This window comes from Jaculus jaculus, chromosome 14 (genome assembly GCF_020740685.1).
Source record: "Jaculus jaculus isolate mJacJac1 chromosome 14, mJacJac1.mat.Y.cur, whole genome shotgun sequence".
Taxonomy (NCBI): Eukaryota; Metazoa; Chordata; class Mammalia; order Rodentia; family Dipodidae; genus Jaculus; species Jaculus jaculus.
Window position 1 is genome coordinate 5844360 of NC_059115.1, and position 27880 is coordinate 5872239.

At 53.3% G+C, this 27880-nt stretch overlaps 2 protein-coding genes across 2 annotated transcripts in view; one reads left to right on the forward strand and one right to left on the reverse strand.

The window, feature by feature from the left end:
- Positions 1–2283: 2283 nt before the first annotated feature.
- LOC123454698 (peptidoglycan recognition protein 1-like) lies at positions 2284–8260 on the forward strand. The gene is made up of 3 exons (XM_045133557.1): positions 2284–2659; positions 5785–5906; positions 7384–8260. Exons 1-3 carry the CDS (start codon positions 2397–2399, stop codon positions 7560–7562), a joined length of 564 nt encoding a protein of 187 aa, XP_044989492.1. The 5' UTR covers positions 2284–2396; the 3' UTR covers positions 7563–8260.
- A 74-nt stretch (positions 8261–8334) lies between these two features.
- LOC123454694 (centrosomal protein CCDC61-like) overlaps positions 8335–27880 on the reverse strand; it is a 31971-nt gene continuing 12425 nt past the window's right edge. The window contains exons 4-10 of the mRNA XM_045133553.1: positions 24967–25124; positions 22310–22474; positions 9621–9831; positions 9442–9524; positions 8904–9105; positions 8738–8813; positions 8335–8467 (exon numbers count right to left, since the gene is read on the reverse strand). Coding sequence (XP_044989488.1) covers positions 8775–8813; positions 8904–9105; positions 9442–9524; positions 9621–9831; positions 22310–22474; positions 24967–25124 — 858 coding nt within the window. The 3' untranslated portion in view covers positions 8335–8467; positions 8738–8774. The remainder of the gene's footprint in view (positions 8468–8737; positions 8814–8903; positions 9106–9441; positions 9525–9620; positions 9832–22309; positions 22475–24966; positions 25125–27880) is intronic.

The window sequence follows — 27880 nt, forward strand, 5'->3', positions numbered from 1 at the left end:
CTGAGCTTGCCACGCTCTCCTGTGCACAGGTCATGTGACATCAGGTTTCCAGAGGACACACACTGGGCGGTGGGGTGGTCCTGGTCTCAGCAAGCAGAGGACACCCGTGGAGTTCTGGCTTCTGGTGGCCCTGAGAACCCGACAGCCAGTGGCAGGGACTTGCAGCTGAGAGAGAAAGAATAACAATTATGTCAATACCTGGGCTGGAGAGATGGCTCAAAGTAAGGTGCTTGCCTGCAGAGCCTAACAACTCAGGTTCGATTCCAGTACCAGCATAAAGCCAGATGCACAGGGTGGCACAAATATCTGGAGTTCCTTTGTAGCAGGTGGAGGCCCTGGCATGCCCATCCATCTTCAGTCATTCTTTCTTTGCAAATAATAATAATAAACATTATTATTTATATATAAATAATATATAACATATAAAATAATAAATATACATAATAAATAAAAATTAATAATAATAAACCTGCTAAAGTGTCAGAACTTTTCCTCATTCAAGTGGTTGAATGTCCAGGTTGAGACAATTCCCACAGCCAGAGGCAAGGACACCAGGCTGGTACCCCCAGCAACGGCGCCTCTGGTGTATACGGTCAGTGGGCACCAAACGGTCCCGCCGAGGGAGCAGTGGAAGCCCAGCTCTCTTGCACGCTGTGGTGACAGCTGCGGCAACCACTGGGCAGGTCAGTGGCCCACTCAGGAGTCCCAGGCAGCGCAGGAGCCTGTGTGCGCAGCGCTCAGCCCTCACTCCAGCCCAGCACAGACAGACCTCCAGCCTCAGGCTGTCCCCCAGGGTGCCCGGCTGAGCCACCACACCCAGAACCTGACTCAGTTTTGAAGGAGTAATTAATCAAAGTGTAAGCTACACCCCCAAACCCTCCTCCACCTTCCTAGAACTCATTATGTATCCCAGGATGGCCCTTGAGCTCCTTGCTTCTCCCGCCTCCACCTCCTAAGTGGCAGGTTTACAGGCCTACATCACGCTGTCTGGCTGCGTTTTAAGAATTAGGCTGCGACATCTTTGCAGCTGTGCAATATATTCTGCCTTCCTTGCTGACAAAGTGCCCTTTCCTGTCTTTTTTTTTTTTTTTTTTCCTTTTCAAGGTAGGGTCTCACTCTAGACCAGGCTGACCTGGAATTCACTATGTATTCTCAGGGTGGCCTTGAACTCACAGCAATTCTCCTACCTCTGTCTCTCAAGTGCTGGGATTACAGATGTGTGCCACCATGCCCAGTGTCTTTTTCTTTTTCAAAGGCAGTGACTTTGTCTGTTTTTATTTATCTTATATGAGGTGCCTACCTACAGTGAATTAGTACCAAATAAGTCCGCAGTATGTTCTGAGGGGATACATTACAATTTTACATCTGAATTAAATGCTACAGCAATGCCAAGACTTCCTTCCCGAGTGTGTCAGCTGCAGTCACCTAGACACGCATCATCACTAGCATTCAAGAAAGTGAACATGGAGGTAACCGTGCTTCCACAAGCAAGCTGAAATACTGGTGTTTTGAAATGGTAAGAGACATCCTTAGCTATCAGTAAATTAGTTAAATCTGCCTGTAAGATTAATGGGTAAACATACAATGAAACGGTTGTTGAACTCATAAATGTTCATTTGCAGGTACAAAAAAACTATCAAGACTGTCCTGTTAAAAGTTTTGTAGGTGGGCGTGGTGGCACACACCTTTAATCTCAGGGCTTGGGAGGCAGAGCTAGGAGGATCGCTGTGAGTTTGAGGCCAGCCTGAGATTACAGAGTGAATTCCAGGTGAACCCGGGCTAAAGTAAGACCCTACCTCAAAAAAAAAAAAAAAAAAAAAAGGTTTGTAAACACGGGCTGGAGAGATGGCTTAGAAGTTAAGATGTTTGCCTGCAAAACCAAGGGATCAAGGTTCGATGTTCCAGGACCCACGTTAGCCAGATGTACAAGGGGGCGCATGCATCTGGAGTTCGTTTGCTGTGGCTGGAGGTCTTGGCACGCCCATTCTCTCTCTGCTTCAAAACTTACACGTGCGTGTGTGTGTGTGTGTGTGTGTGTGATATGTATATTATTCCCCCATAAAGGACTCTTCCTGAGACTAAGGGAAGGAGGATATGTGCTAAGACCGGGGCCTCTCCCTCCTGTGCAACTTCCTGGAAGATGACACCGTGTCCCACTGAGAGGAGAGAAAGGTTGGCAAGAATCGGGCGTGCCCCTTTCCTGACCTCGGCTCCCCGCCTAACCCAAGCTCCAACCACAACCCGCACCACGCCCTGTTCCCGCCTTTGCCCTGCAGAGGAGGCAGCAGGAAGCCAGGCCCGGGGCTGAAGCAAACCCGAGGGCCCCTCCGTCCCTCCGGTCCCCGCAGAGAAAAGTCCCCAGGCCCGGGGTGGGGCGCGGCGCACCCCCACCCGGCATGTCCACCTCCTTGGCCGCGGCGGCCGGCGCGCTTCTGGCCCTGCTCGGGCTGGGCGCGTGCTGCAGCCCCGTCGTGGCCCGCAGCGCGTGGCAGGCGCGGGCGCCCGGGTGCTCGCAGCGCCTCCAGCACCCGCTCCGCTACGTGGTGGTCTCGCACACGGCGGGCAGCCCCTGCCACAGCCCGGCCTCCTGCCAGCAGCAGGCCCGCATCGTGCAGCACTACCACCAGCAGACGCTGGGCTGGTGCGACGTGGGCTACAAGTGAGTGGGGGGGGGCGGGGGCGGGGGTCGGCTCGTTTTCTTGGTGGGGGAGAATGAAGGTATTCTTTTATTATTATTTATTTGACAAGAGAGAAAGAGGGAAAAAGAGAATGGGCGTGCCAGGGCTCCAGCCACTGCAAACGAATGCATGCGCCCCCTTGTGCATCTGGCTTACGTGGGAATCGAACCTAGGTCCTTTGCCCTTGCAGACAAACGCCTTAACTGCTAAGCCATCCCTCCAGTCCCCTGCGGCTCGTCCTAACTCTCCTGGTGGGGTGGGGGAACATCCTCCACCTCCTTAGATTGGGTCTTTTCTTAGGGTAACAGGCTTTAGGGGGTTGCCTTGTCAGGAGGATGGAGCCAGACTTGACTGAGCCCACCTCCAGGTCCCCATGTCACCATCTTGAGCAACGGGTGCACTGCTGCCCGAGACAGCATGGACGGGTCCTGTCCACTCCTCCTCGGCACAGGGCGATGGGATTATAACCGCCCCCCCCACACACACACCATTCAGATCTATGATACTGCCTAGCATGGCATAGGAGCCCCCCCCAAAAAATGCATGGGTCATTGCCATTGCCACCAGGCACCTACTAGGTGCCAGGACTGGGGACACTGCTGGAAACTGCCACTCCAGCCCTATGTGCTCAAAGACCAGCAGCAAGCAGCGGCAGAGGCAGATTTGGAGGGGAGTTTAGATGGATGACGGAGGCAGGATGGAGTCATGCATACTGGCTCACCTGTGTAACCCCAACAGAGGTTACAGGCTGAGGCCAGGCTGAGCTTAGAGCAAAACCCTGTCTTAAATGGCTGGAGAGATGGCTTAGTGGTTAAGGCCTGCAAAGCCTAAGGAGCCAGGTTCAATTCTCCATGTCCCACATAAACCAGATGCACATAGTGGCACATGCGTCTGGAGTTCGCTTGCAGTGGCTGGAGACCCTGGCATACCCATCCTCTCCTTTCCCCCCTCCTCTTTCTGGTAAGTAAATCTTTAAAAATCAAAATCTTTAAAAAACAAAACAAAACAAAAAACGTCTTGCCAGGCGTTGTGGTGCACGCCTTTAATTCCAGCACTTGGGAAGCAGAGGTAGGAGGATTGCCGTGAGTTCGAGGCCACCCTGAGACTCCATAGTGAATTCCAGGTCAGCCTGGGCTGGAGTAAGACCCTACCTGGAAAAACAAAAACAAAAACAACAACAACAACAAAAAACCCCAAAACCAAAAAAACCAAAACCAAAAAAACCCTGTCTTAACAGGAGCGGGGTTGGGGGTGGGGTTGCAGGTGATTGAGGGTAACCCTCAGAAGTCAGGCCCTTAAGGTGAGGGAAGGCCTCCCAGAGGCTGTGACTTTGAGGTGACTCTGGGGGGGGAACTGCAGTAGGAGACCCCACAGGACGAATGCTAGGAGCAAGTCTGACAGGTGGAGGCCGCTGGACAGAACTGGGGCAGCAGTGTGAATGACCGCAGGGCCAGCCGGAAGTACCTCGTGGTAAGATGGGACCCACAGAAGGTTCTAGGCTGTGAGGGCACAGGCTGGCTCGGGTTCTTGGAGACTCACCCTCTGGCTGCAGTGAACTAACCACAGGGAATGAGGGCAGGACAGGTCCCTTGTTCAGAGTCACAGAGTCCCTCACACGGGCCTCTGTTCAAAGACAGTGGGGACATAGGAGCTCTGTGTGTTCTCCGGGCCAAGGTAAGCAACCTGCACAATTTACTGGAAATGGAGGCCCTAGGCCTCGCCAGTCTGTACTGTCAATCCCCACTGACAGAAACCTCAAGGATGTCCCTGGCCCTTCCTGCTCAAGATCTTATTACTCAAAGGCTCCAACTTCAAGGTCAGATGCAAGGGGTCAGGAGCTCCAGTCCTAAGCAGTACTACCAGAGCCCAGGCCCACAGCGTCTGCTCTAAATGGCCTTAGGAAGTAGCAGACCTGTTTGCTCTTATACTGTGGGGTTCAGGGTCAAATATTCTGGGTGTGCCCTTCTTATTTTTGCTCCAAGCCTCAGTTTCCTTGCCTGTCCTTTGAGCTGTTGACTGTCCCCACCTGCCCAGGGTGGCCAAGGTTTAGATGCCTGCAAGGTGAAAAACACAGGAAGCCCCTCCCCCCCCTGCCCTGGGCCAGCTGCCAGGAATGTGGCAGGAAAGTCACCTGCTTGATGCTTCTTCCCCAAACAACTGCCAGGCCTCAAGGCGGGCAGTGAGCTGGCTTAAGAAGTTCCAGGATTCTTGGGCTGGAGAGATGGCTTAGCAGTTAAGTGCTTGCCTGTGAAGCCTAAGGACCCCAGTTCGAGGCTCAGTTCCCCAGGTCCCACGTTACCCAGATGCACAAGGGGGCGCACGCGTCTGGAGTTCGTTTGCAGTGGCTGGAAGCCCTGGCGCGCCCATTCTCTCTCTCTCTCCCTCTGTCTTTCTCTCTATGTCTGTCGCTCTCAAATAAATAAATAAATAATGAACAACAACAACAACAAAAAAAGAAGTTCCAGGATTCTGTGTGTCATGGGGGGGGGGGAGGGGGTGAGATCCCCATCCCACCCCACCCCACCCCAGTGTAACTCCAAGGTGCCCAGGGAGATGCATTCAGTCAAAAACGTGTTGGAGTGAAGTGGATGGAAGGAACTCACTCACATCCTCGAGTCCTGGATCCTGAGAGGCCTCCATGGGCCAGAGGCAGAGGAGCAAGGGTGGACTTCTGAGGGCCAGGGAGGGGGCTCTGGGGACTGGACTGTCTGCATCTCAGCACTGGGGAGGACGACTGTTTGTGGGAGCACATGAGAGAGAGGGAGAGAGGAAGGGAGGGAGGGAGACAGAAGGGAACCAGGGGTGGGACTGCTGTGCAACCTTGGGGACTGACTCCACCCCCTCTGATTTTGTGTAAGACAGGGGTGACAGTGGCTCTCCTGCTGCCAGAAAAAGGAGAAAAAGGTAGGCACAGAGGTGTGCTAGGAACGTGCCAGGGACAGTAAATGGCCACCATCAAGTTATGAATTGTGGGGAATGAAGGAAGAAGAGATGTGGGGGAAACTCTACCTGCAATGGCAGGAAAGGAGCACTGGTGAGTTTTGGGGGAAGGGGTCCTCACTGGGAAGACCACCTGTTCTCATCAAACCCTGCCCCCTCCAAACAGCTTCCTGATTGGAGAGGATGGGAATGTGTATGAAGGTCGTGGCTGGAACATCAAGGGTGCCCACACAGGTCCCACCTGGAACCCCATATCTATTGGCATCACCTTCATGGGCAACTACATGGGTGAGTGCTGAATGTCCAGGAGCTGATGGGAGGGAAGCAGTGTTCGATCTCCAGTTGATCTATAGTATATCTGCTGGGTGTGGTGGCGCATGCCTTTAATCCCAGTACTCTTGGAAGGCTAAAACAGGACGATCACCAAGAGTTCGAGGCCAGGTTGGGCTACAAAGTGAGGACGGCCTGAGCTAGAGTTGAGACCCTGCTTAAAAGGAAAAAAAAAATAAAAAAAAGACGTGGGAGGCACAGGCAGGAGGATCGTCCTGAGTTCAAGGCCAGCCTGGAACTACAGAGTAAATCCCACAGCAGCCTGTGCTAGAGTAAGAGCCCAACTCGAAAACAAAACAAACAAAAAACCCGGGCACGGTGACACACGCCTTTAATCCCAGCACTGGGGAGGCAGAGGTAGGAGGATCACCATGAGTTCAAGGCCACCCTGAGATTACATAGTGAATTCCAGGTCAGCTAGAGCAAGACCCCACCTCAAAATAGAAAAAAAAAAAAAAAAAAAGCAAGCCAGGGTCTTTGTGTTTAAGGCACTTGCCTGAGAAGCCTAAGGACCCATGTTTGACCCCACATAAGCCAAACGCATGGTCTTACATGCCCACATGCCCACTAGGAGCATCTGGAGTTCAACTGTAGTGGCTGAGGCCCTGGCAGGCCACGCCCCCCCCATCTCTCACGCACTCTAAAATAACAAAAAATCTGTTTTAAAAGTCAGGTATGGTGTAATTCCAGCACTCCAGAGGCAAAGGTAGGTGGATTGCCGTGAGTTTGAGACCACCATGAGACTACATAGTGAATTCCAGGTCAGCCTACGCTGGAGTGAGACCCTACCACAAAAAAAAAAAAAAAAAAAAAAGCCCAGCATGGTGACACACGCCTTTAATTCCTGCACTTTGGAGGCAGAGGTTGGAGGATTGCTGTGAATTTGAGGCTGGCCTGAACTACATAGTGAATTGCAGATCAGCCTGGGCTAGATTGAAACTCTACCTTGAAAAAAGAAAACCAAAATAACAAACAAAAGAAAGGCAGGATGGTGCCTGGTGCCAGCTGTAATCTCAGCACTCAGCAGATGGAGGCAAGAGAACCCTGAGTTCAAACCCAGGCTGGACCACATAGTGAGTTCAAGACCAACTTCAGCTCCATAGTGAGCACCTGTCTCAAAAAGTGCTCTTTGACACACAGGAGGCGCCATCTAGATGTCACCTCATTAATGGAGGTAGGAGGGCCAGGGCCAGGGCCAGGCAATTCAGACAACCAGCTCTGGCTGAAGGCTTCCCCGTGCCGGGCGCCCCTCTAGCTTCACCTCCCACACGGCCTACGGAATCAGGAACCCTGACTTTCTCACCACAAATGTCCAGGGAACTGGGACACAGGATGGTTAAGACCTGCTAGAAGCTGTTTACCCGCCACCCTACCTCACTAGCTGTGCCCTCTGGGGAGGCCCCAGTCTAACTTCTGCGTGTGCCCCCTCCCACAGAGAGGGTGCCTCCGAAACGCGCCCTCCAGGCTGCCTTGAACCTGCTGGACTGTGGCGTGGCTCGGGGGTTCCTGAGACCCAAGTATGAGGTGAAGGGACACCGCGACGTGCAGCAGACGCTCTCCCCAGGAGACCAGCTCTACGAAGCCATTCAGAGTTGGCCGCACTACCGCGAGTGAGGCTCGGCAACGCCGCGATATGGCTCCAGAAATGGTTCCCGCCTCCGCCTCCGCCCCAACCGTCCTCCCTCCTGCTACCCGGTCCTCCAATAAAGGTGCAGTGGATTTCTGGGGGGTTAAAAGAGGGGTGCTGGAGTGAAGAGCCCTGGCAGGTCAGAGTGAATGGGCTGCTCGCCCCTGCGGTAGGACGGGCGGGGCGGGGGCCGGTTCTGAAGAGCTGGTAATTCGAGGGGTCAGCCTTCAACCGCAAACTGCCCCCCGCCCGCGTTCCTGCCTGGGCACAGACCTGTGGCCTGGGACGCCCGCCTCCCTCCCGGAGTCACTGCAGACTCGAACCTGCCCCCCGGACAGAATCGCCGCCCAGCTGGCCGTGGCTCCTCCAGGCGTGGGAGACACTCACCGGGCTGGACCCGCTCCAGGGCGAGGGGCTGGGCGGCTTCCCGCGGCCACGGCGGGGGCTGCGGAGAGAGCACAGGAGGGGTCTTTGTGCCTCCCACTGGCCTGGCTCGGGTAGAGACCCTCGGCCTCTGTCCTCTAGTCGCCCCTCCAAGGGGCGGTTCCGGTCTCCACGGCACCCTTCCGAGACGGCCCTTCCCGCGGTCCACGTTTACCCTCTGGACAGCGACTCGGAGAAGTCCTCGAACTCGCTGCAGGAGCTGGCCGACGAGCAGCGGCTGCGGAAGCTGTCCACTGGGGGAGACGGCGAGTGAGCGCCGCCGCCCGCCGCCCGCCCCCCGCGCCGCCCGCCCGCCCCGCGCTTACCCGAGGAGCTGCGGTGCCGGGAGCCGCTCGCGGCGTCCCCTCGGCCGGTCACAGCGGCTGGAGGCCGGGTCTGCCGAGACCAGGAGACGGAAGGGCCGTCCCCGCTTCCTCCACTGCCCAACCGGTGGCGCTGCTGCTGCTGCCTGGGAAACGGAGGAGCCCGCCCCGTGGTGACCCACCGGGGGTCACTGGGGACACAGCCCACGGGGATGGAGAGACCAGCACAGCAGGTGAGGGGCGGGGGCGGGAGGAGGGCCAGGGATGGGCGGGAGGATGGGGGGGCAGAGATGGGCAGAGGGAGGAACAAGGCCTGAAGGGAAGAAACCAGATTGGGGTCAAGTGACAGGGAGACAGGCTGGCACGGAGAGGGACCAGGTACCCAGCAGGGGTGAGGGCAGGGGAGAGGCACTGACTTCACCCTGATCTCTCTCTGCTTCTTCTCCTTGGCTTTCACAAAGGCTGTAGGATCGAAACGGGGTGCGCGGCCACCTAGGACAGTGTGGGGAGGAGGCTGGGGTCACCACCCGGCCTCCCAGGCGAGCTTGTTCCGCATCCAAGGCAGGGCAGAAGGGCACAGACCTGAGGGCGAGGGTGACGGACGGGCGGGTCGGCCTCGGCCCCGGACCCCACGGCCGCTCTCCCGCGACGAGGATCGGGTGGCACCGCGGCCACGAGACGTGGAGCGCTCGCGGGACGACGAAGCCCGGTCTTCCCGGGCCGGGGCCGGGCCCATTGGCAGCGCCCGTCTCCTGCGGGCACAGGACCCGCTGTTAGTTTCCTACTGGCCAGGAAAACCCCAGTGTTGGTGCCAACTGCGCTGCTCTGAACCCTCAAGCCCACCCCCAACTCCCACATATTCCCTTCCCAATGCGCCGCCGCTCCCCGAGTCCAGCTCCCCACTCCAAACCCCGTTTGTCACGCCCTGCCCACTGACACCTGCGCCGGACACAGCTCCGCGGGAGCCCTTCCCAATGTCCCTCCACCCAGGCCAGGCAAGGCCGGCGGACAGCAGCCCGCAGACCCCCCTTTCCCCGGCTGCGCCCCAGGCCAGACCCCGAGCCCCGCCCAGCTCCCTGCCCGGCCCGCTGCAGACGCCCCTCCGGCCCAGCGGCCTCACCCCCGCTTGCACAGCGCCAGCTCGCCGCTCAGCGTCTTCAGCCGCGCGCGTAGGCTGCGCTCCGACGCCTTCGCCTCCTCGAGCTGCGGGCAGAAGGCCGCAGGGTCCAGCCCCGCCGGGGACCCGACACCCACCCCCCGACACCACCCCCCCCGCCGCCCCGCCGCCGCCCGCCTCACCTCCTTGGCCAGGCGGCGGCAGTCCTGGCCGCGGCGGGCCACCCCTCGCGAGCCCAGGCCGCGCTCCTGCCGCAGCTCCAGCTCCAAGCTCCGCACCAGCCCGCGCAGCGCCTCGGCCTCCTGGCGCGCCGCCCTGCCGGCCAGCGCCTCCTCCCGCGAGCGGCCCAGCTGCGCCTCAAGCTCGCGCTTCTCCGCCGCCAGGCGGGACACCCTGCGGGAGGAGGGGACAGCGGCTCGGTCCACCCTCCCGCTCCTCACGGGGTGGGGGAGCTTGCCCAGACCCCACACTGCCTTCACCATCCACCGCACACTGACCACACACTCACTACCCTCACCATCCACCGCACACTGACCACACACTCCCTACCTTCACCATCCACCGCACACTGACCACACACTCACTACCTTCACCATCCACCGCACACTGACCACACACTCCCTACCTTCACCATCCACCGCACACTGACCACACACTCCCTACATTCACCATCCACCGTCCACTGACCACACACTCACTACCGTCACCAACCCACCGCACACTGACCACACACTCACTACCTTCACCATCCACCGCACACTGACCACACACTCACTACCGTCACCAACCCACCGCACACTGACCACACACTCACTACCCTCATCATCCACCGCCCACTGACCACACACTCACTACCTTCACCATCCACCGCCCACTGACCACACTCACTACCTTCACCATCCACCGCCCACTGACCACACACTCACTACCTTCACCATCCACCGCCCACTGACCACACTCACTACCTTCACCATCCACCGCACACTGACCACACACTACCTTCACCATCCACCGCCCACTGACCACACTCACTACCTTCACCATCCACCGCCCACTGACCACACACTCACTACCTTCACCATCCCACCGCAGACTGACCACACACACACATACACACACACACTACCTTCATCCATCCCAACGCAAAGGCTGGCCACACACACACACAACCTTCATCCATCCTACAGTGATAACATGGAAATACATACACAATACAGTACCTTCACCCATCCCACCACAAAGACATGGCCACACACACACACAGCCTTCACCCATCCCACAGCAAAGACGCGTTTTTCCAGGTAGGAGATAAGGAATGGGAACAGAGTCTCGTATCTTCTGATTCTAAAAGAGGTCATTGGTCTGAGCACCCCATGAAAGCCAGGCCTGATCCTGGTGCTCTCCTCCTCACCCACCCTTCCCAGCCAGATCTCAGGGTCTCCTTTTACTAGAAACTGCGCTCAACAAGACCCTGAAGAAAATAACATGAAGGACTGGAGAAATGGCTTAGCGGTTAAGGTGTTCGCCTGCAAAGCCAATGGATCCCAGTTCGATCCTCCAGGGCCCATGTAAACCGGATGCACAAGGGGGCGCATGCATCTGGAGTTCGTCTGCAGTGGCTGGAGGCCCTGCTGTGTCCATTCTCTCTCGACCCCCCTCTTTCTCAAATAAATATGTTTTTGTTTGTTTGTTTTTGTATTTATTTATTTGAGAGTGACAGAGAGAGAAAGAGGCAGATAGATAGAGAATGGGCACACCAAGGCCTCCAGCCACTGCAAAGGGCCTCCAGACGCGAATCTGGCTATCGAGGGTCCTGGGGAATCGAGCCTCAAACCGGGGTCCTTAGGCTTGACAGGCAAGCACTTAGCTGCTAAGCCATCTCTCCAGCCTGATAAATATGTTTTAAAAAGGAAACAACATGAAGCTTTTTAAGAAGGAAACCTAAGTGTCCCTTAACAAAAGGAGGCGAATTTCTGTTGTGGTTGTGCACTCAGAGGAGACCCACGCAGTCCTGAAAGACGGTGGTGGACGCTCTGCCGTCTGCAGGACACTAGGAGACAGAGGTTTAAACGGCACAGAACAGGCTGCAGAGACGGCTTAGCGGTTAAGACGCTTGCCTGCAAAGCCCAAGGACCCAATACCCAGGTCGGGCAGATGGATAAAGTGGTGCATGCCACAGCAAATCTTACAGCTCCATATCTGGCATTTGGGGCTTGTGTTGGAATCATTTGGGTCCCAGTGGTCTGGGTAGCTCCAGCCATCTGGCTGTGCAGCCTGTAGCTTTCCTTGGCAGATATCCCATGGATCTGGAATCTCCAACATTCTGAGGTTTTCATTGGAAGGCATTTTAGTGGTTTGAATGTAAAATGTCCCCCCATGGCCTCACATTTGAATACTTGATCCCCATTTGATGGTGCTGCATGGGAAAATTGTGGAGTCTTTGGGGGACAGAGCCTTACTGGGGGCAGGCCTTGGAGTGTTACAGCCCAGCCTCACTTGCCACATTTGACTCGCACTGTCTGCTTTCCAACTACCTGTGATGTGATGGCCTGACCATTCATAATGGACTGTGTCTCCTTGAAGTGTGTGATGCCTGGCTGGCTGCCTCTGCCATGCTTGCCCCACCATGATGAGACGTCCCTTCAAAACTGACAGCAAGAAATAAACCATAAGTTGCTTCTGAAAAAAAAATAAAATAAAATAAAAATAAAAAATAAAGTGGTGCATGCATCTGGAGTTTGTCTGCAGGGGCTAGGGGCCCTGGGGCGCACATTCTCTCTCTCTCTCTCAAATAAACACTAAATGGCACAGAACAATATATTAAGGAAGTCCCTTTTGTAAAAGTAAGCAACTACAATATGTGTATGCATTAAAATACATACATACACAGGCCTTTAATCCCAGCCCTCGGGAAGAACAGGTAGGAGGATCACTGTGAGTTTGAGGCCAACCTGAGACGACATAGTGAATTCCAGGTCAGCCTGGGCTACAGCAAGATCCTATCTCGAAAAAAATAAAAATTACATATGTAATGACTGACAGGCGTGGTGGCACATGCCTTTAATTCCAGCATTTGGGAGACAAAGGTAGGAGGATCACTGAGTTCAAGGCCAGCCTGGCACTACAGAGTGAGTTCCAGGTCAACCTGAGGTAGAGTGAGCCCCTACCTCAAGAAAAATAAAAATAAATGAATGAATAAAATGAGAAGGGAGGAACACAGAGGTAAACTGAGGCGTCTCTGAACAAAACCACATTTTCTAGCTCTGAATCTGGAATCAGAAATTATAAAAATATTTTCTGTAGAGGCAGAGACTCACTGTGTTTCCTGGGCTAGTGTTTACCTCCTGCTTCCAGTGGCCCTCCTGTCTCAGCTTCCCACATAGCTGGGACTATGGGCAAGCTTGGCTAGCTAGAAGAAAACTGGCATAAAAAGAACTCACTCGATATCAGAGTTGGTACAGTGTTGGAGCACCGTGTGGTGTGACTACACAGTGTGGCAGCAAGGGGGCACTGCCTGAGGACTAAAGTGGTCTGCACAGACATCGTCACCTTTATTCCCAACTCTTATAATAATCACATTGGGGCTGTAGATATGATTTAGTGGTTAAGGCGCTTGCCTGCAAAGCCTAAGGACCCAAGTTCAACTCTCAGGTCTCGCATAAGCCAGGCGCAAGGTTGTGCACATGCCCGTAAGGTGGCACACATGTCTAGAGTTCAATTGCAAAGGCTGGAGACCCTGGTGCACCAATTCTCTCTCATAAAAAAATTAAATTGGTTATTATTTACAGTAAAACAAACTGATTATTTTGTTACTATCCCTGAAAACTACTATTTGTCACCACCAGAAAAAGATAGTTATAAAATCAAAAAGGGAGCTGTAGAGATAGCTCAGTTGTTAAGGCGCTTGCCTGTAAAGCCTAATGACCCAGGTTCGATTCCCCAGTGCCCACATAAGCGCAAGATGCACAAAGGGGTACGCCTGTGTCTGGAGTTCATTTGCAGTGGCTGGAGGCCCTGCCACACCTGTTCTGTCTGTCTGTCTCACTTCTCTCTCTCTTTGCTTGCAAATAAAGAAATACTTTTAAGAGCCAAGCATGGTGGTGCATGTCTTTAATCCTAGCAATTGAGAGGCAGAGGTAGGAGGTTTCACTGTGAGTTTGAGGCCAGCCTGAGACTATGTAGTAAATTCCAGGTCAGCCTGGGCTAGAGTGAGACCCTACCTCGAAAGACCAAAGAAAAAAAATTGTTTTTTTAAGCCCCAGGCTGGAAACATGGCTTAGTGGTTAAGGAGTTTGCCTGTGAAGCCTAAGGACCCAGGTTCAATTCACCAGTACCCATGTATGCAAGATGCACAAGGTGGCACATCCATCTGGAGTTCTTTTGCAGCAGCTAGAGGCCCTGGTGTGTCCATTCGCTCCCTTCCTCCCTCTCTCCCATGCCCCCACAAATAAATAAAAATTTTTTAAAGTCTCTAAAGATTAGGAGGAGAAAACTAATAAAAACCGGAATAAAGGCTGGAGAGATGGCTTAGCAGTTAAGGCGCTTGCCTGCAAAGCCGAAGGACCCAGGTTCTATTCTCCAGAACCCACGTGCACTGGAGGCATGAGGTGGGGTGTGCATGTGGGGTACACTTGGAGTGGCTAGAGGGCCGAGTGCACCCATTTCTCTCTCTCTCAAATAAACAAAAGTAAATAAATAGTGTTTAATGGGACCAGGGGCTGGGGAGGCAGCTCAGTGGTGAAGCGCTTGCTGTGCACTATGAGGACCAGAGTTCGGACCCCAACAGTCACGCAGAAGCCGGGCGTGGGGGAGCGCACCTGAAACCCCAGCACTGGGCAAGTAAACACAAAAGAATGACCAGACTTGTGAACTCCAGTTTCAGTGGGAGGTCCTGTCTCAGGAAACACGATGATAATAAAAGGTGGCGAACTACTGAGGAAGATGCTCAGCGCTGCCCTCTGCCCTCCACAGGTCATGTGCTCCCACATACATACAAACACGCATACACAGGCCACATATGCACAAACAATGTAACGTGGGGGCTGGAGACATGGCTTAGTGGTTAACCACTTGCCTGTGAAGCCTAAGGACCCCAGTTCAAGGCTCGATTCCCCAGAACCCATGTAAGCCACACGCACAAGGGGGCGCATGTATCTGGAGTTTGTTTGCAGTGGCCCCCTCTCTCTCTTTCTGCTGTTCTGAAATAAATAAATAAATAAATAAAAATAAAGAGCTGGGCGTGGTGGTGCACACCTTTAATCCCAGCACTCAAGAGGCAGAGGTAAGAGGATCACTGTGAGTTCGAGGCCACCCTGAGACTACATAGTGAATCCCAGGTCAGCCTGGACTACAGTGAGACCCTACCTTGAAAAACGAAACAATAAAAATAAAAATAAAAAATGGAACATTATTTACTCATCAAATAAACCCAGAGATATGCTCTGTTCAAAGGTTGGAGTGCTGATGAAAACACCAGCTGAACATAAACAAGTCTCCTGAAAAGTAGAAGTTAACCCACACGAGAAAAGAACCTCTGTTCATCAAAAGACACTACTCAGGGCTGAAGAGATGGCTTAGCAGTTGAGCTGCTTGCCTGCAAAGTCAAAGGACCATGGTTCGATTCCCCAGGACCCATGTGAGCAAGATGCACAAGGAGGCACATGCATCTGGAGTTTGTTTGCAACAGCTGGAGGCCCTGGTGTGCATTCGTTCTCCCTCTCTCTCTTTCTCTACCCCTCCCTTCCCTCCCTCTCTCAAATAAACAAACATATAAACAAATAAAATTTTTAAGTCATCTTGAGTGTATCTCTTTTTAAAAAAACAAAAAAAAAAAAAAAAAAGAAAGAAAGAAAGATCTCAGGGCTGGAGAGAGAGCTCAGTAGTAGCTTAGCGGTTAAAGCATTTGCCTGCACAGCCAAAGGATTCCAGCTCTATTCTCTAGGTCCCACATAAGCCAAATGCACAAGGGGATGCATGCATCTGGATTTCATCTGAGTGACTGGAGGTCCTGGCATGCCCATTCTCTCTCTCTCTCTCTCTCTGTCTCTCTCTGTCTCTCTCTGTCTCTCTCTGTCTCTCTCTCTCTCTCTCTGTCTCTCTGTCTCTGTCTCTCTGTCTGTCTTCCTCCCTCCCTCCCTCTTCCTCTTTCCTCATATAAATAAATATTTTTTACAAAATCTCAAAGAGGGCTGGAGAGAGAGCTCAGTAGTTAAAGGCACTTACTTGCAATCTGACTGCTGGGGTTCAATTCCTCAGTATCCATATAAAGCCAGATGTACAAAGTAATAGATGGGTCTGGAGTTTATCTGTAGTGGCTGAAGGCCCTGGCACAACCATTTCCCCCCCCCTTTAATAAATAATAATTTTGTAATCTCAAAAAGACACAAGGTGGGCTGGAGAGGCTTAGCGGTTAAGCGCTTGCCTGTGAAGCCTAAGGACCCCAGTTCGAGGCTTGGTTCCCCAGGTCCACGTTAGCCAGATGCACCAGGGGGCGCACACGTCTGGAGTTTGTTTGCAGAGGCTGGAAGCCCTGGCGCGCCCATTCTCTCTCTCTCCCTCTGTCTGTCTTTCTTCTGTGTCTGTTGCTCTCAAATAAATAAATTAATTTTTAAAAAAGACGCAAGGTGTGGTGGCACACATCTTTAAACCCAGCACTTGGAAGGCAGAGGTAGGAGGATCACTGTGAGTTTAAGTCCTAGTGAGTGTGGGCTAGAGTGAGATCCTACCTCAAAAAAGAATCTCAAAGAGAACTAGGCTTGGTGGCACACACCTTCACCCCAGCACTTTACAGGCAGAGGCAGGAGGATCTATGTGGGTTCAAGGGCAACCTGGGACTACAAAGTGAATTCCAGGTCAGCCTGGATGAGAGATACTATCTCTAAAAAACATACAAAGAGCTGGGCATGGTGGCGCACGCCTTTAATCTCAGCACTCGGGAGGCAGAGGTAAGAGGATCACTTTGAGTTCAAGGCCACACCGAGACTACACAGTGACTTCCAGGTCAGCCTGGACTAGAGTGAGACCCTACATCGAAAAACAAACAAACAAACATAAAAAACAAATCTCAAAGAGATACCCCAAAATGAGATGACCCCTTTGAATGGTTGGGTTGGTATTATCTCGTACAGCCTAGCAGAGGGCTGGATACACCCAGATGCAAGCAGTGTGTGTGGACGTGTGTGCACGCATGCATGTGTATGAGATAACCAAAGTGAAAATTATCAATGTCCACTGAATACTTACGCAAAGTACAGTATATTGAGTCAGTGGAAAAAACAAGCCGGGTGTGGTGGCTCACACCATTAATCCCAGCACTTGGGAGGCAGAGGTAAGAGGACTGCTGTAAGTTCGAGGCCACCCTGAGACTACATAGTGAATTCCAGGAGACCCTGAGCTACAGTGAAACCCCACCTTGAAAACAAAAGCTACTTAAAAACACATTGGGCTGCAGAGATGGCTTAGCAGTTAAGCGCTTGCCTGTGAAACCTAAGGACCCAGGATTGAGGCTCCATACCCAAGGACTAACGTAAGCCAGATGCACAAAGTGGTGCCTGCATCTGGAGTCTGCAGTGGCTGGAGGCCCTGGCGTGCCCATTCTCCCTCCCCTCCCTCTCTCTCTCTCTCCCTCCCTCCCCCCCCCCCCGCCCATGTCACTCTCAAGTAATTAAAATTAAAAAAGAGGGCTGGAGAGATGGCTTAGCGGTTAAGTGCTTGCCTGTGAGGCCTAAGGACCCCGGTTCGAGGCTCGATTCCCCAGGACCCACATTAGCCAGATGCACAAGGGGGCGCACGTGTCTGGAATTCGTTTGCAGTGGCCGGAGGACCTGGCGTGCCCATTCTCTCTCTCTCTCTCTCTCTCTCTCTCTCTCTCTCTCTCTGTCTCTCTCAAATAAATAAATAAACAAAAAAATTTTTTTTAAAGAGAAACACATTAACAAACAGCAGTAATCAGAAGTATTTGGATACTACTTCAAACAGCAACAGAAGATACTGGTGAGATAGAGAAGTGTGAACATACTCACACAGAGTAGCAGATAAAATTACAGAACTACAATTTACTAGTGTTGGGTGTAGAGACCATTGAGAGAAGTGCTGCTCTTTATTTCCCAGTGTTGGGAAAGTAACTCAGGGCCTTTGGTATGCCAGGGAAGAGTTCTACAGCAGAGCCATGTTCCCAGCCCCTCACTATGGGTTCTAGACATGTGCTCTACCTCTGAGCCACGCCCCCAGCCCCTCACTGTGGACTCTAGACAAGGGCTCTACCTCTGAGCCACGCCCCCAGCCCCTCACTGTGGACTCTAGACAAGGGCTCTACCTCTGAGCCACGCCCCCAGCCCCTCACTGTGGATCTAGACAAGTGCTCTACCTCTGAGCCACGCCCCCAGCCCCTCACTGTGGATCTAGACAAGTGCTCTACCTCTGAGCCACACCCCCAGCCCCTCACTGTGGATCTAGACAAGTGCTCTACCTCTGAGCCACGCCCCCAGCCCCTCACTGTGGATCCTAGACAAGTGCTCTACCTCTGAGCCACGCCCCCAGCCCCTCACTGTGGATTCTAGACAAGTGCTCTACCTCTGAGCCACGCCCCCAGCCCCTCACTGTGGATCGAGACAAGTGCTCTACCTCTGAGCCACGCCCCCAGCCCCTCACTGTGGATCTAGACAAGTGCTCTACCTCTGAGCCACGCCCCCAGCCCCTCACTGTGGATCTAGACAAGTGCTCTACCTCTGAGCCACGCCCCCAGCCCCTCACTGTGGATCCTAGACAAGTGCTCTACCTCTGAGCCACGCCCCCAGCCCCTCACTGTGGATTCTAGACAAGTGCTCTACCTCTGAGCCACGCCCCCAGCCCCTCACTGTGGATCTAGACAAGTGCTCTACCTCTGAGCCACGCCCCCAGCCCCTCACTGTGGACTCTAGACAAGTGCTCTACCTCTGAGCCACGCCCCCAGCCCCTCACTGTGGACTCTAGACAAGTGCTCTACCTCTGAGCCGCGCCCCCAGCCCCTCACTGTGGACTCTAGACAAGTGCTCTACCTCTGAGCCACGCCCCCAGCCCCTCACTGTGGATCTAGACAAGTGCTCTACCTCTGAGCCACGCCCCCAGCCCCTCACTGTGGATCTAGACAAGTGCTCTACCTCTGAGCCACGCCCCCAGCCCCTCACTGTGGATCTAGACAAGTGCTCTACCTCTGAGCCACGCCCCCAGCCCCTCACTGTGGATCTAGACAAGTGCTCTACCTCTGAGCCACGCCCCCAGCCCCTCACTGTGGACTCTAGACAAGTGCTCTACCTCTGAGCCACGCCCCCAGCCCCTCACTGTGGACTCTAGACAAGTGCTCTACCTCTGAGCCACGCCCCCAGCCCCTCACTGTGGATCTAGACAAGTGCTCTACCTCTGAGCCACGCCCCCAGCCCCTCACTGTGGATTCTAGACAAGTGCTCTACCTCTGAGCCACGCCCCCAGCCCCTCACTGTGGACTCTAGACAAGTGCTCTACCTCTGAGCCACGCCCCCAGCCCCTCACTGTGGACTCTAGACAAGTGCTCTACCTCTGAGCCACGCCCCAGCCCCTCACTCTGAATTGTAGGCACATGCTCCACAGCTAGGCCATATTACCAGTTCTTGGTCTCTTGAGAAATGGTCTGACTATGTAGCTCAAGCTGGCGTCAAATTCACAATCCTCTACCACCACCTTCCAAGTTCTGGTGTTACAGGTGTGGCACAGCTGTTTCTCAGTGTTTGTACACATTAAGGACATATGTGTAAGTGTTTTTGGAAGAGATAATGATACCTAGGTTTTGGTTCCCGGGAGGGCACAAAGATGCTCAAAGAGGAGGAAAAGAGGCTGAGTTACCACTGAAGCCAGCGGACCCGCACGTGAGCATCACTGCGCACTCTCCTGTGTGCCTGGAAATTCTCCTAATAAAACGTTCCCAGCTAGGGGACCCAGCTCCCCAAGGACCTTCCCGCTAGGCCTACGACTTCTCCCCTTCCCTCCTCCCACCCCCCTCAACCCCACAGGGCTCCAGCCAGTCTGTTCTTTTGCCACTGTGGCTCTCTCCTTCCAGAATGTTCTTCCTTCCTACCAACTTGATCTCCACTCACTCCAGGAAGCCTGCCTGCCCAGATGACGTAGACTCTCCTATATGTCCTTCCTAGCCCAGGCCCCGGCCAACTTGACACCTGTCAACTTGACCGTCTGCTTTCTGACTGGATTGCCACCTCGGGGGCAGTTTTTCTCCTGTGGGCTCTCTGTATGGAGGCCGGCTGGAGGTGGTCATGGTGGTGCTTACACCCAGAGGCCGGAAGTCTAATAGCTCAAGGCCAGCTGAGCTGAGCTGTAGGATCTCTTCACTGAGGGAGCTCAAGCCAGCTCTGTAGTCCGTGGTCCCGTCCTAAAGGTAGAAGGTGCCACCTTGTGGCCCATCAGGGAAGTGCACACACCTCCTACCAGCCTGCCTCAGGGTAGATCCTGGAGACCTCACAGCAAATTAAGCTTTTCGTGCTCCGGCCCTGGCCATCCTCCACCTGGGCCCGGCAGAGCATGGCCATGGGTCCCGCATCGGTAAGCGCCCCTCCCTGGGGGTGGGGGGGTGCAGTCCTCCCCGACTGTACCTGGCACTCAGTCTGCCTTAGCCAACAGAGCAGAAGCGTTCCCTGATCCAAAGTCTAGACTGGCCCGATTCCAGGTGTGCCCTGGGGAAAGGCCCTGAGCTTCTCTGGGCTTCTGGAACATGGGAATGACAGCAGTTTGCCCCTTGGGACAGCTGTGAGGGGGATAAAATGAAGTCACCTATGGAATATTCAGCAAGGTCCCGGTCATGCAGTTAACTGCTCAATAAACATCAATTATTGGCAAAATTGTTTTTTGTTAACTGCTGAGACTGGGATGTAACTTGGCAGAGTGCACACACAAAGCCCCGCACTTGGCCCTCAGTGCCACCTAAACCACTCACGAGGCTACACACCGGTACTCCTGCAGGAGGTGTGGGCTGCAGGACATAAGTTCAAGGTCAGCCTCAGCTACATAGCCAGTTTAAGGCCTATCCTAGAGTACATAAGACCTTAATGATAAAATTCACAGCAGGGCTGGAGAGGTGGCTCAGCTGTTAGGCACCTGCCTGCCACGCCTAAGCACTCATGCCATGCTCCAGGTCCCACGTAAGCCACACACACAAGGTCACAGGAGTGTGACAGGTGTCACATGCGCACACGCATCTGGAGTCTGATCACAGTGGCTGGAGGCCCTGGCATCTCTCCCTCTCCCCACTCACACACACACACACACACACACACACACACTCTCTCTCTCTCTCTCTCTCTCTCTCACTCTCTCTCTCTAAAAAAAAATCCCGTCCATTCGGCTTGCTACAAAAAAAATAATAAATAAAAATAAAAAATAGGGCTGGAGAGATGGCTTAGCGGTTAAGCGCTTGCCTGTGAAGCCTAAGGACCCCAGTTCGAGGCTCGGTTCCCCAGGTCCCACGTTAGCCAGATGCACAAGGGGGCGCACGCGTCTGGAGTTCGTCTGCAGAGGCTGGAAGCCCTGGCGCGCCCATTCTCTCTCTCTCCCTCTATCTGTCTTTCTCTCTGTGTCTGTTGCTCTTAAATAAATAAATAAATAAATAAATAAATAATTTAAAAAAAAATAAAAAATATAATAGTCTGGAATAGTTGTGCACGCCTTTAATCCCAGCACTCAGAAGGCACGGTTGGGAGGACTGCCATGAGTTCAAGGCCACCCTGAGACTCTGAGACTACATACTGAATTCCAGTTCAGCCTGGGCTACAGCAAGACCTTAGCTCAAAAACAAAAGAAAGTAATAGCCGAGCGTGGTAGCACATGCCTGAAATCCCAGCACTCAGGAGGCAGAGGTAGGAGAATTGCTTTAAGTTTGAAGCCACCCTGAGACCACATAGTGAATTCCAGGTCAGCCTGGGCTAGAGTGAAACTCTACCTCAAAACAACCCCCCAAAAAATAAATTCAGGCACATGCCTTTAATCCCAGCACTCGACAGGTGGAGGTAGGAAGATTACCATGAGTTCCAGACCATCCTGAGACCACATAGTGAATTCCAGGTCAGCCTGGGCTAGAGTGAGACACTACCCTAAAAAAAAACCTATATATATTTCAAACTAGTCCTCCCCAAAGACCTGGCCCCTCCAAGTGCAGTCAGGTGCGGATTCATCTTGCTCACAGCTTGCTGAGCACAGAGGTGTCCATACACACGTAAGAAGCCCTCACGTTCTCCCAGGCCCAGTCCCCTTGTTCTGACCACACACTCTCTCCAGGTCTTCCCACATGCTGTTCCCTCTGCCTAGAACACTGATCCCCAAGTTCTTCACCTGACCACCTCTCAAGACCTATCAGGTCCCGGTTACAGCTCTCCTTCCTGCCTCGCCCTCACCCCAGCTCTTTCTGCTGATACCCCCACATGGTTACTGACTAGCGTCCACCCACGCTGGGCTGGGCACACACGGGGCAGGGGACGGGTCAGTGCAAAGCGGTGTTGGCAAAAAGCAGTACAGCCCGTCTTTCCAGGTAACACGGTGATCTCTGGAGGCAGCACCCCTGCCTACCAGGCTGAGCTGGTAACCCTGCTGGGACCCCCAGCCCCACCCACTCTGGGCCCTCACTGTCCCAGCATGCAAGCACGCAGGCAGTCCGTCGCCTGCGCTGGCCTGGGAGTCCCAGAGGGCACAGCCAGACTGTCACTCACTGCTATGCCAGAGCAGGTGCGGCCAGCACTGCTGACAAAAGGGGGGGGGGCTCAGAAGGAAGAGGGCCAGTGAGGGAGGGCGGCATCCCCAAGACCAGGACACAGACCCAGGGTAGTGGGAGCACACCCACCTCCCCACCCAGACTCACTGCTCCCGCAGGTGCCAAATCTCTGTCTCCCTCGTGTCTCGGGGGTTCTGGCCACGGTCCAGCCCCCGCAGGCGGCCCAGCTCCTCCTTCAGTGTGCGGATGATGCCCTGCAGGACCACGGGGTCTGGTTTGCCCTGGTACGGGAGGGGCAGCGGGTAGTGAATCCTGAGGAGGGGGAGCAGAACAGGCTCTCAGAGCCAAAAGACAACCAAAAAACATATTCCCCAATGCCCATGTTCTTGTTTTACAAGTCTCTCCTTCCTTCCCTCCCTCCCTCCCTCCTTCCTTCCCTCCTTCCTTCCTTCCTTCCTTCCTCCCTCCCTCCCTCCCTCCCTCCCTCCCTCCCTCCCTCCCCCCCTCCCTCCCTCCCTCCCTCCCTCCCTCCCTCCTTCCTTCCTTCCTTCCTTCCTTCCTTCCTTCCTTCTTTAGTTTTGGTTTTCGAGGTAGGGTTTCACTGTAGCCCAGTCTGACTTGGGATTCAGCATGCAGTCCCAGGGTGGCCCTGAACTCATGTCGATCCTCCTACCTGCACCTCCCAAATGCTGGAACTAAAGGCATGGCTTTCTTTCTTTTTTAATTTATTAGAGAAAGAGGGAGAAAGAGAGAGGAAGAGAGAGAATGGGTGCATGAGGGCCTCCATCCATTGCAAATGAACTCCAGACACATGCTCCACCTTGTGCATCTGGCTTTATGTGGGTACTGGGGAATCAAACCTGGGTATTTGGCTTTTTAGGCAAGTGCCTTAACCACTACGCAGACCCGGAATTCACTATGTAGTCTCAGGCTGGCCTTGAACTCACAACGATCCTCCTACCTCTACCTCCCAAGTGCTGGGGTTAATGGTGCACCACCACACCTGACTTAATATTTTATCTTGATTTATATATTAGAAAGAGAGAGAGAGGGAGAATGGGCATGCCACAGCAAACCAACTCTACATGCATGTGCCACCATGTACATCTGGCTTACGTGGGTTCTGGAGAATTGAACCTGGATCCTTAGGCTCTGCAGGCAAGTGCCTTAACCACCAAGCTATCTCTCCAGCCCCCAGTGTGTTTTGAGCAAACAACTCACTCCATAGCACAGGTGACTCTGAGCTCCCCATCATCCTGCCTCGGCCTCCTGAGAGCTGGGACTACAGGCGCGCGCCACTACTCCACGCAAAGCTCACATTCTACCCGCGACTGCAGGCCACGCGAGCTCCACACGCCCGCTGTGCCAGTCATTCAGGTCCAGGAGCCTCTGGTTCTGGGATTATGAGGTCACAGGGACCGACTGTCCTGGGGCAATCTCGGCTAAGTGTCTTGTCACACGCTGCTCATGCGAACCCTGACTCCACACCAGTTGATTCTGGTTGGCTGGGCCTGAGTGACACCTGGGCTGAGGGAAGCTTTGTGAACTGGCCCCCACCCCACCCCAGGTGTGATAACTTCCCACTGCAGGATCCAGGAGGCAGGGCAGACACTGTCATCCAGCTACCCAAGAGCCACTCCTGGGGCTGGGATGGAGCTCAGTGACAGAGGACTTGTCTAGCACGCAAGAGGCCCGGAGTTCAATGTTCAGTACCGCAAACAGATAAATAAATAAGGGGCTGGAGAGATGGGTCAGCACTTAAGGCACTTGCCTACAAAACCAAATGCCCCAGGTTTGATTCCCAGGACCCACGTCAAGCCAGATGCACAGTGGTGCATGCATCTAGAGTTTGTTTGCAACAGCTGGAGGCCCTGGTGTGTCCATTTTCCCTCCCTCCCCCCTGCTTGTGAATAAATTAATTAGTTAATATAAACATTTACGGCTGGAGGGATGGGTTAGTGGTTAGGGCAATTGTCTGAGAAGCCAAAGGACCCAAGTTTGGTTCCCCAAGACCCACATAAGCCAGATGCACACGGTGGCACAGGCATTGGGAGTTCATTTGCAGCACCTGGAAGTCCTGGCCCACCCATTTTCTACCTGCTTCTTTCCCTCTTTCTCTCTCTAATAAATAAAAGAAAAATTTAAATTAAAAAATAGGCCGAGTGTGGTGGCTTACGCCTTTAATCCCAGCACTCAGGAGGCAGATGTAGGAAGATCAACATGGGTTCAAGGCCAGCCTGAGACAACATAGCGAATTCCAGATCAGCTTGAGCTAGAGTGAGACCCAACCTTGAAAAAAAAAAAAAAAAACAACTAAAAACTAATGAGATCATTCAAGAGCCAGCACTCGGGAGGCAGAGGTAGGAGGATCGCCATGAGTTCGAGGCCACCCTGAGACCAAACAGTGAATTCCAGGTTAGCCTGAGCTTCAGTGAGACCCTACCTCAAAAAGCAAAATAAAAATAAAAAGATAAATAAAATAAAAATATTTAATAAATAAATAAATAAACCCAGCTGGGCATGGCGATACATGCCTTTAAGCTCAGCACTTGAGAGGCAGAGTTTGAGACCAGCCTGAGAATGTTACCCAGTGAATTGCAGGTCAGCCTGGGATACAATGAGACCCTACCTCAAAAAACCCCAAAATTAAATAAATATATAAACAGACTAGTACAGATCACGGCTGCTCTGCTCTTTGCAGCCAATCACGATAGGAAATGATATAGACCCCAAGGACTTCACAGTTAGCACAACCCCCCCCCACCGGAGACCACGCCTCCCCCCGCCCCTGGGCGGGAGCACACCTGTCAAACTCCACCGAGTAGATGAGGATCAGGTAGCGCTTGGAGTTGAGCTGGGCGGACCTGGGGGCCAAGGCACCCGGACGGCCCCCCAACTTGCGGCTCCGCAGGGACTCCAGGTCTGTGTAGGTCAACAGGTCGAGGGTGACGGACTCGCTGCTCTGTTGGAGGGAAAGGCAGGCGCTCTGGAGGACTCAGCCAGCCTCACCCACAGTACCCCCCTCCTGGCCCCACTCTGCAGGGTCAGTGGACCCCTGGGCTTCCCTCGCGGGAGGCTGCAGTCACAGAGACCCTGTCGCAGAACAGGACCCAGTGAGATTCGAAGAATACACTGGAGAGAAGCTAAGTGGTCGCCATGGGAGATGCCTTACACCCCCAGAGCTCGCCTAGTACTGGCCACAGAACCCTAAAAGCCTAGGAGCGCGTCAGGCAGCAGCCATGCAGTCAAGACGACCTTCGTTAACAACACATGCGCCCTTCCCACTGGGAGGCCCAAGTACTGGTGGGTGAAGCGACCGCCCCGCCCCCGCAGGGATCTGGCCAGTGGCGCACACAGTCACCCCAGCACGCCCAGCAGTGTGGAGGCAGGAGGAGCGGGAGGTCAAGGTTATTCTCCTGTGGGCTTCATGAGACTCCGCCCCCCCCCCAAAAAAAAGAGAGAAAAAGAGAAAAGATGACAAAACCAAGCCAACAGCAGCAACTAAAGAATTTACCAGGCCAGCATGGTGGTGCAGGTGTTTAATCCCAGCTCTGGGAAGGCAGAGGTAGGAGGATCACTGTGAGTTCGAGGCCAACCTGAGGCTACATAGGTCATACATACATACATACATACATACATACATACATATATATACACACACATACATATGTATAACATAGGTTATATAGGTTAGCGTGGACTAGAGTAAGACCTCACCTCAAAAAAATTTTTTAAAAAACTCAGTAAGCCAGTATTTTTCAAAACATACTCAAAAATCAAAAAGTAGGGCTAGAGGGATGGCTTAGCCATTAAGGCATTTGCCTGTAAAGACAAGGGACCCAGGTTCAAGTCTCCAGGACTCACATAAGCCAGATGCACAAGGAGGCACATGCATCTGGAGTTTGTTTGCAGCGGCTGGAGGCCCTGGTGCACCCATTCTCTCTCTGTCTCTCTCCCCACCCCCCCCCCGCCACTTTCTGTCAAATAAATAAATAAATAAATAAATAAATAAATAAATAAATATTTTTTAAAATTGCAAAGTAACAGATCCATGCAGAGTTTGTTCTGGTTTGTGTGGTTGATGTTGGGGTGTGTGTATGTGTGTGTGCGCACACGTGTGCACGTTGTTTTGTTTTCTGAGGTAGGATCTCACTCTAACCCAGACTGACCTGGAATTCACTCTGTAGTCCTGGGTGGCCTTGAACTCAGCAATACTCCTACCTCTGCCTCCTGAATGCTGGGATTAAAGGTGTGCGCCACCACGCCCAGCCTTGGTTTGGCTTTTTTTGAGACAAGGTCTCATGTGGCCCAGACTGGCCCTGCACTCCCTGCACAGCTGAGGATGGCTGTCAACCTCTGATGGGCCTGCCGCCCCCACCACAGCTGGCTACCTCAATGGCTTCTAATGCAGCAGCAACAGGAGTTCACTGCAGATTCCAGGTGACAACCAGCTTCCAGGGCTGTCCAGCACGTGACAGTGTTAGCAAAGGAGCCTCAGTGATGCGAAAGCAGTATACGGCCCTCCTCTTCCCACTGCTCACCTGTGTGAGGCAGGGGTTCTCTACACCTTTTTTTTTTTTTTCTTTATGAGATAGGGTCTCTCTCTAGCTCAGGCTGGCCTGGAATTCACTCTGTAGTCTCTGGATGGCCTTGAACTCACGGCGATCCTCCTACCTCTCTCTCCCAAGTGTAGGGATTAAAGGTGCGCACCACCATGCCCAGCTACATCATTTTATTTTTGTGTGTGTATGCATGTATGCACATTCATATGCATGTGTGTGAGTCTGCACCTGGATGTGGAGACCAGAGGTTGACATCAGGGTCATCCTTATTCTGTTCTTTGTATTTCTTTTTATGAGAAAGAACAAGAGCAAGAGACTGAGGGAGAACTGGTGTGCCAGGGCCTCCAGCCACTGTATTCGAACTCTAGACGCCTGCACCACCTTGTGCGCATGTGCAACTTTGCGCGCTTGCGTCACCTTGTGCATCTGGCTTACATGGGATCTGGAGAGTTGAGCATGGGCAGTTAGGCTTCACAGGCAAGCACCTTAACCACTACGCCATCTGTCCAGCCCTCGGCCTTATTCTTTGAAACAGGGTCTCTGGCTGAACTAGAGCTCACCAATTAAGCCAGGCTGTCAACCCAGTGATCCCCAGGGATTCTTCTGTCCCTGTCTCCAGAGTTCTGGGGTTACTACTTGGCAGGCCGAGGCAGGAGAATGGCAAAGTTCAAGGCCAGCCTGGGAAACTTAGCAGAACTCCATCTCCAGTTAAAAATAATAAGTCTGATAGTTTAATGATAGGGCACTTACCTAGCATATGCAAAGTCCTGGGTTCAATCCCAGTGTTGAAGGAAGAAAAAAAAAAAGAATCTGCATCAACAAAAGCTCTTCAGTTTCCTCAGTAAACTTTAGAGCCTAAAGGGGTCAAGAGACCGAACAGCTTGGGAACCACTAGTCAGGTGCCAATACAGTGAAATACTAAGCAACAACTAACAAGAATCATAAATACAGGCTGGAGAGATGGCTTAGCAGTTGAGATGCTTGCCTGCAAAGCCTAATGACCGGGATTCAATTTCCCAGGATCCACCTAAAGTTGGATAAAAGTAGCCCATGTATCTGGAGTCTGCTTGCACTGGCTAGAGGCCCTGATATGACCATTCACTTTCTCTCTCTTTCTTTCTTGTTCTTTCTCTCTCCTCTCTGTTTCCCTCTGTTT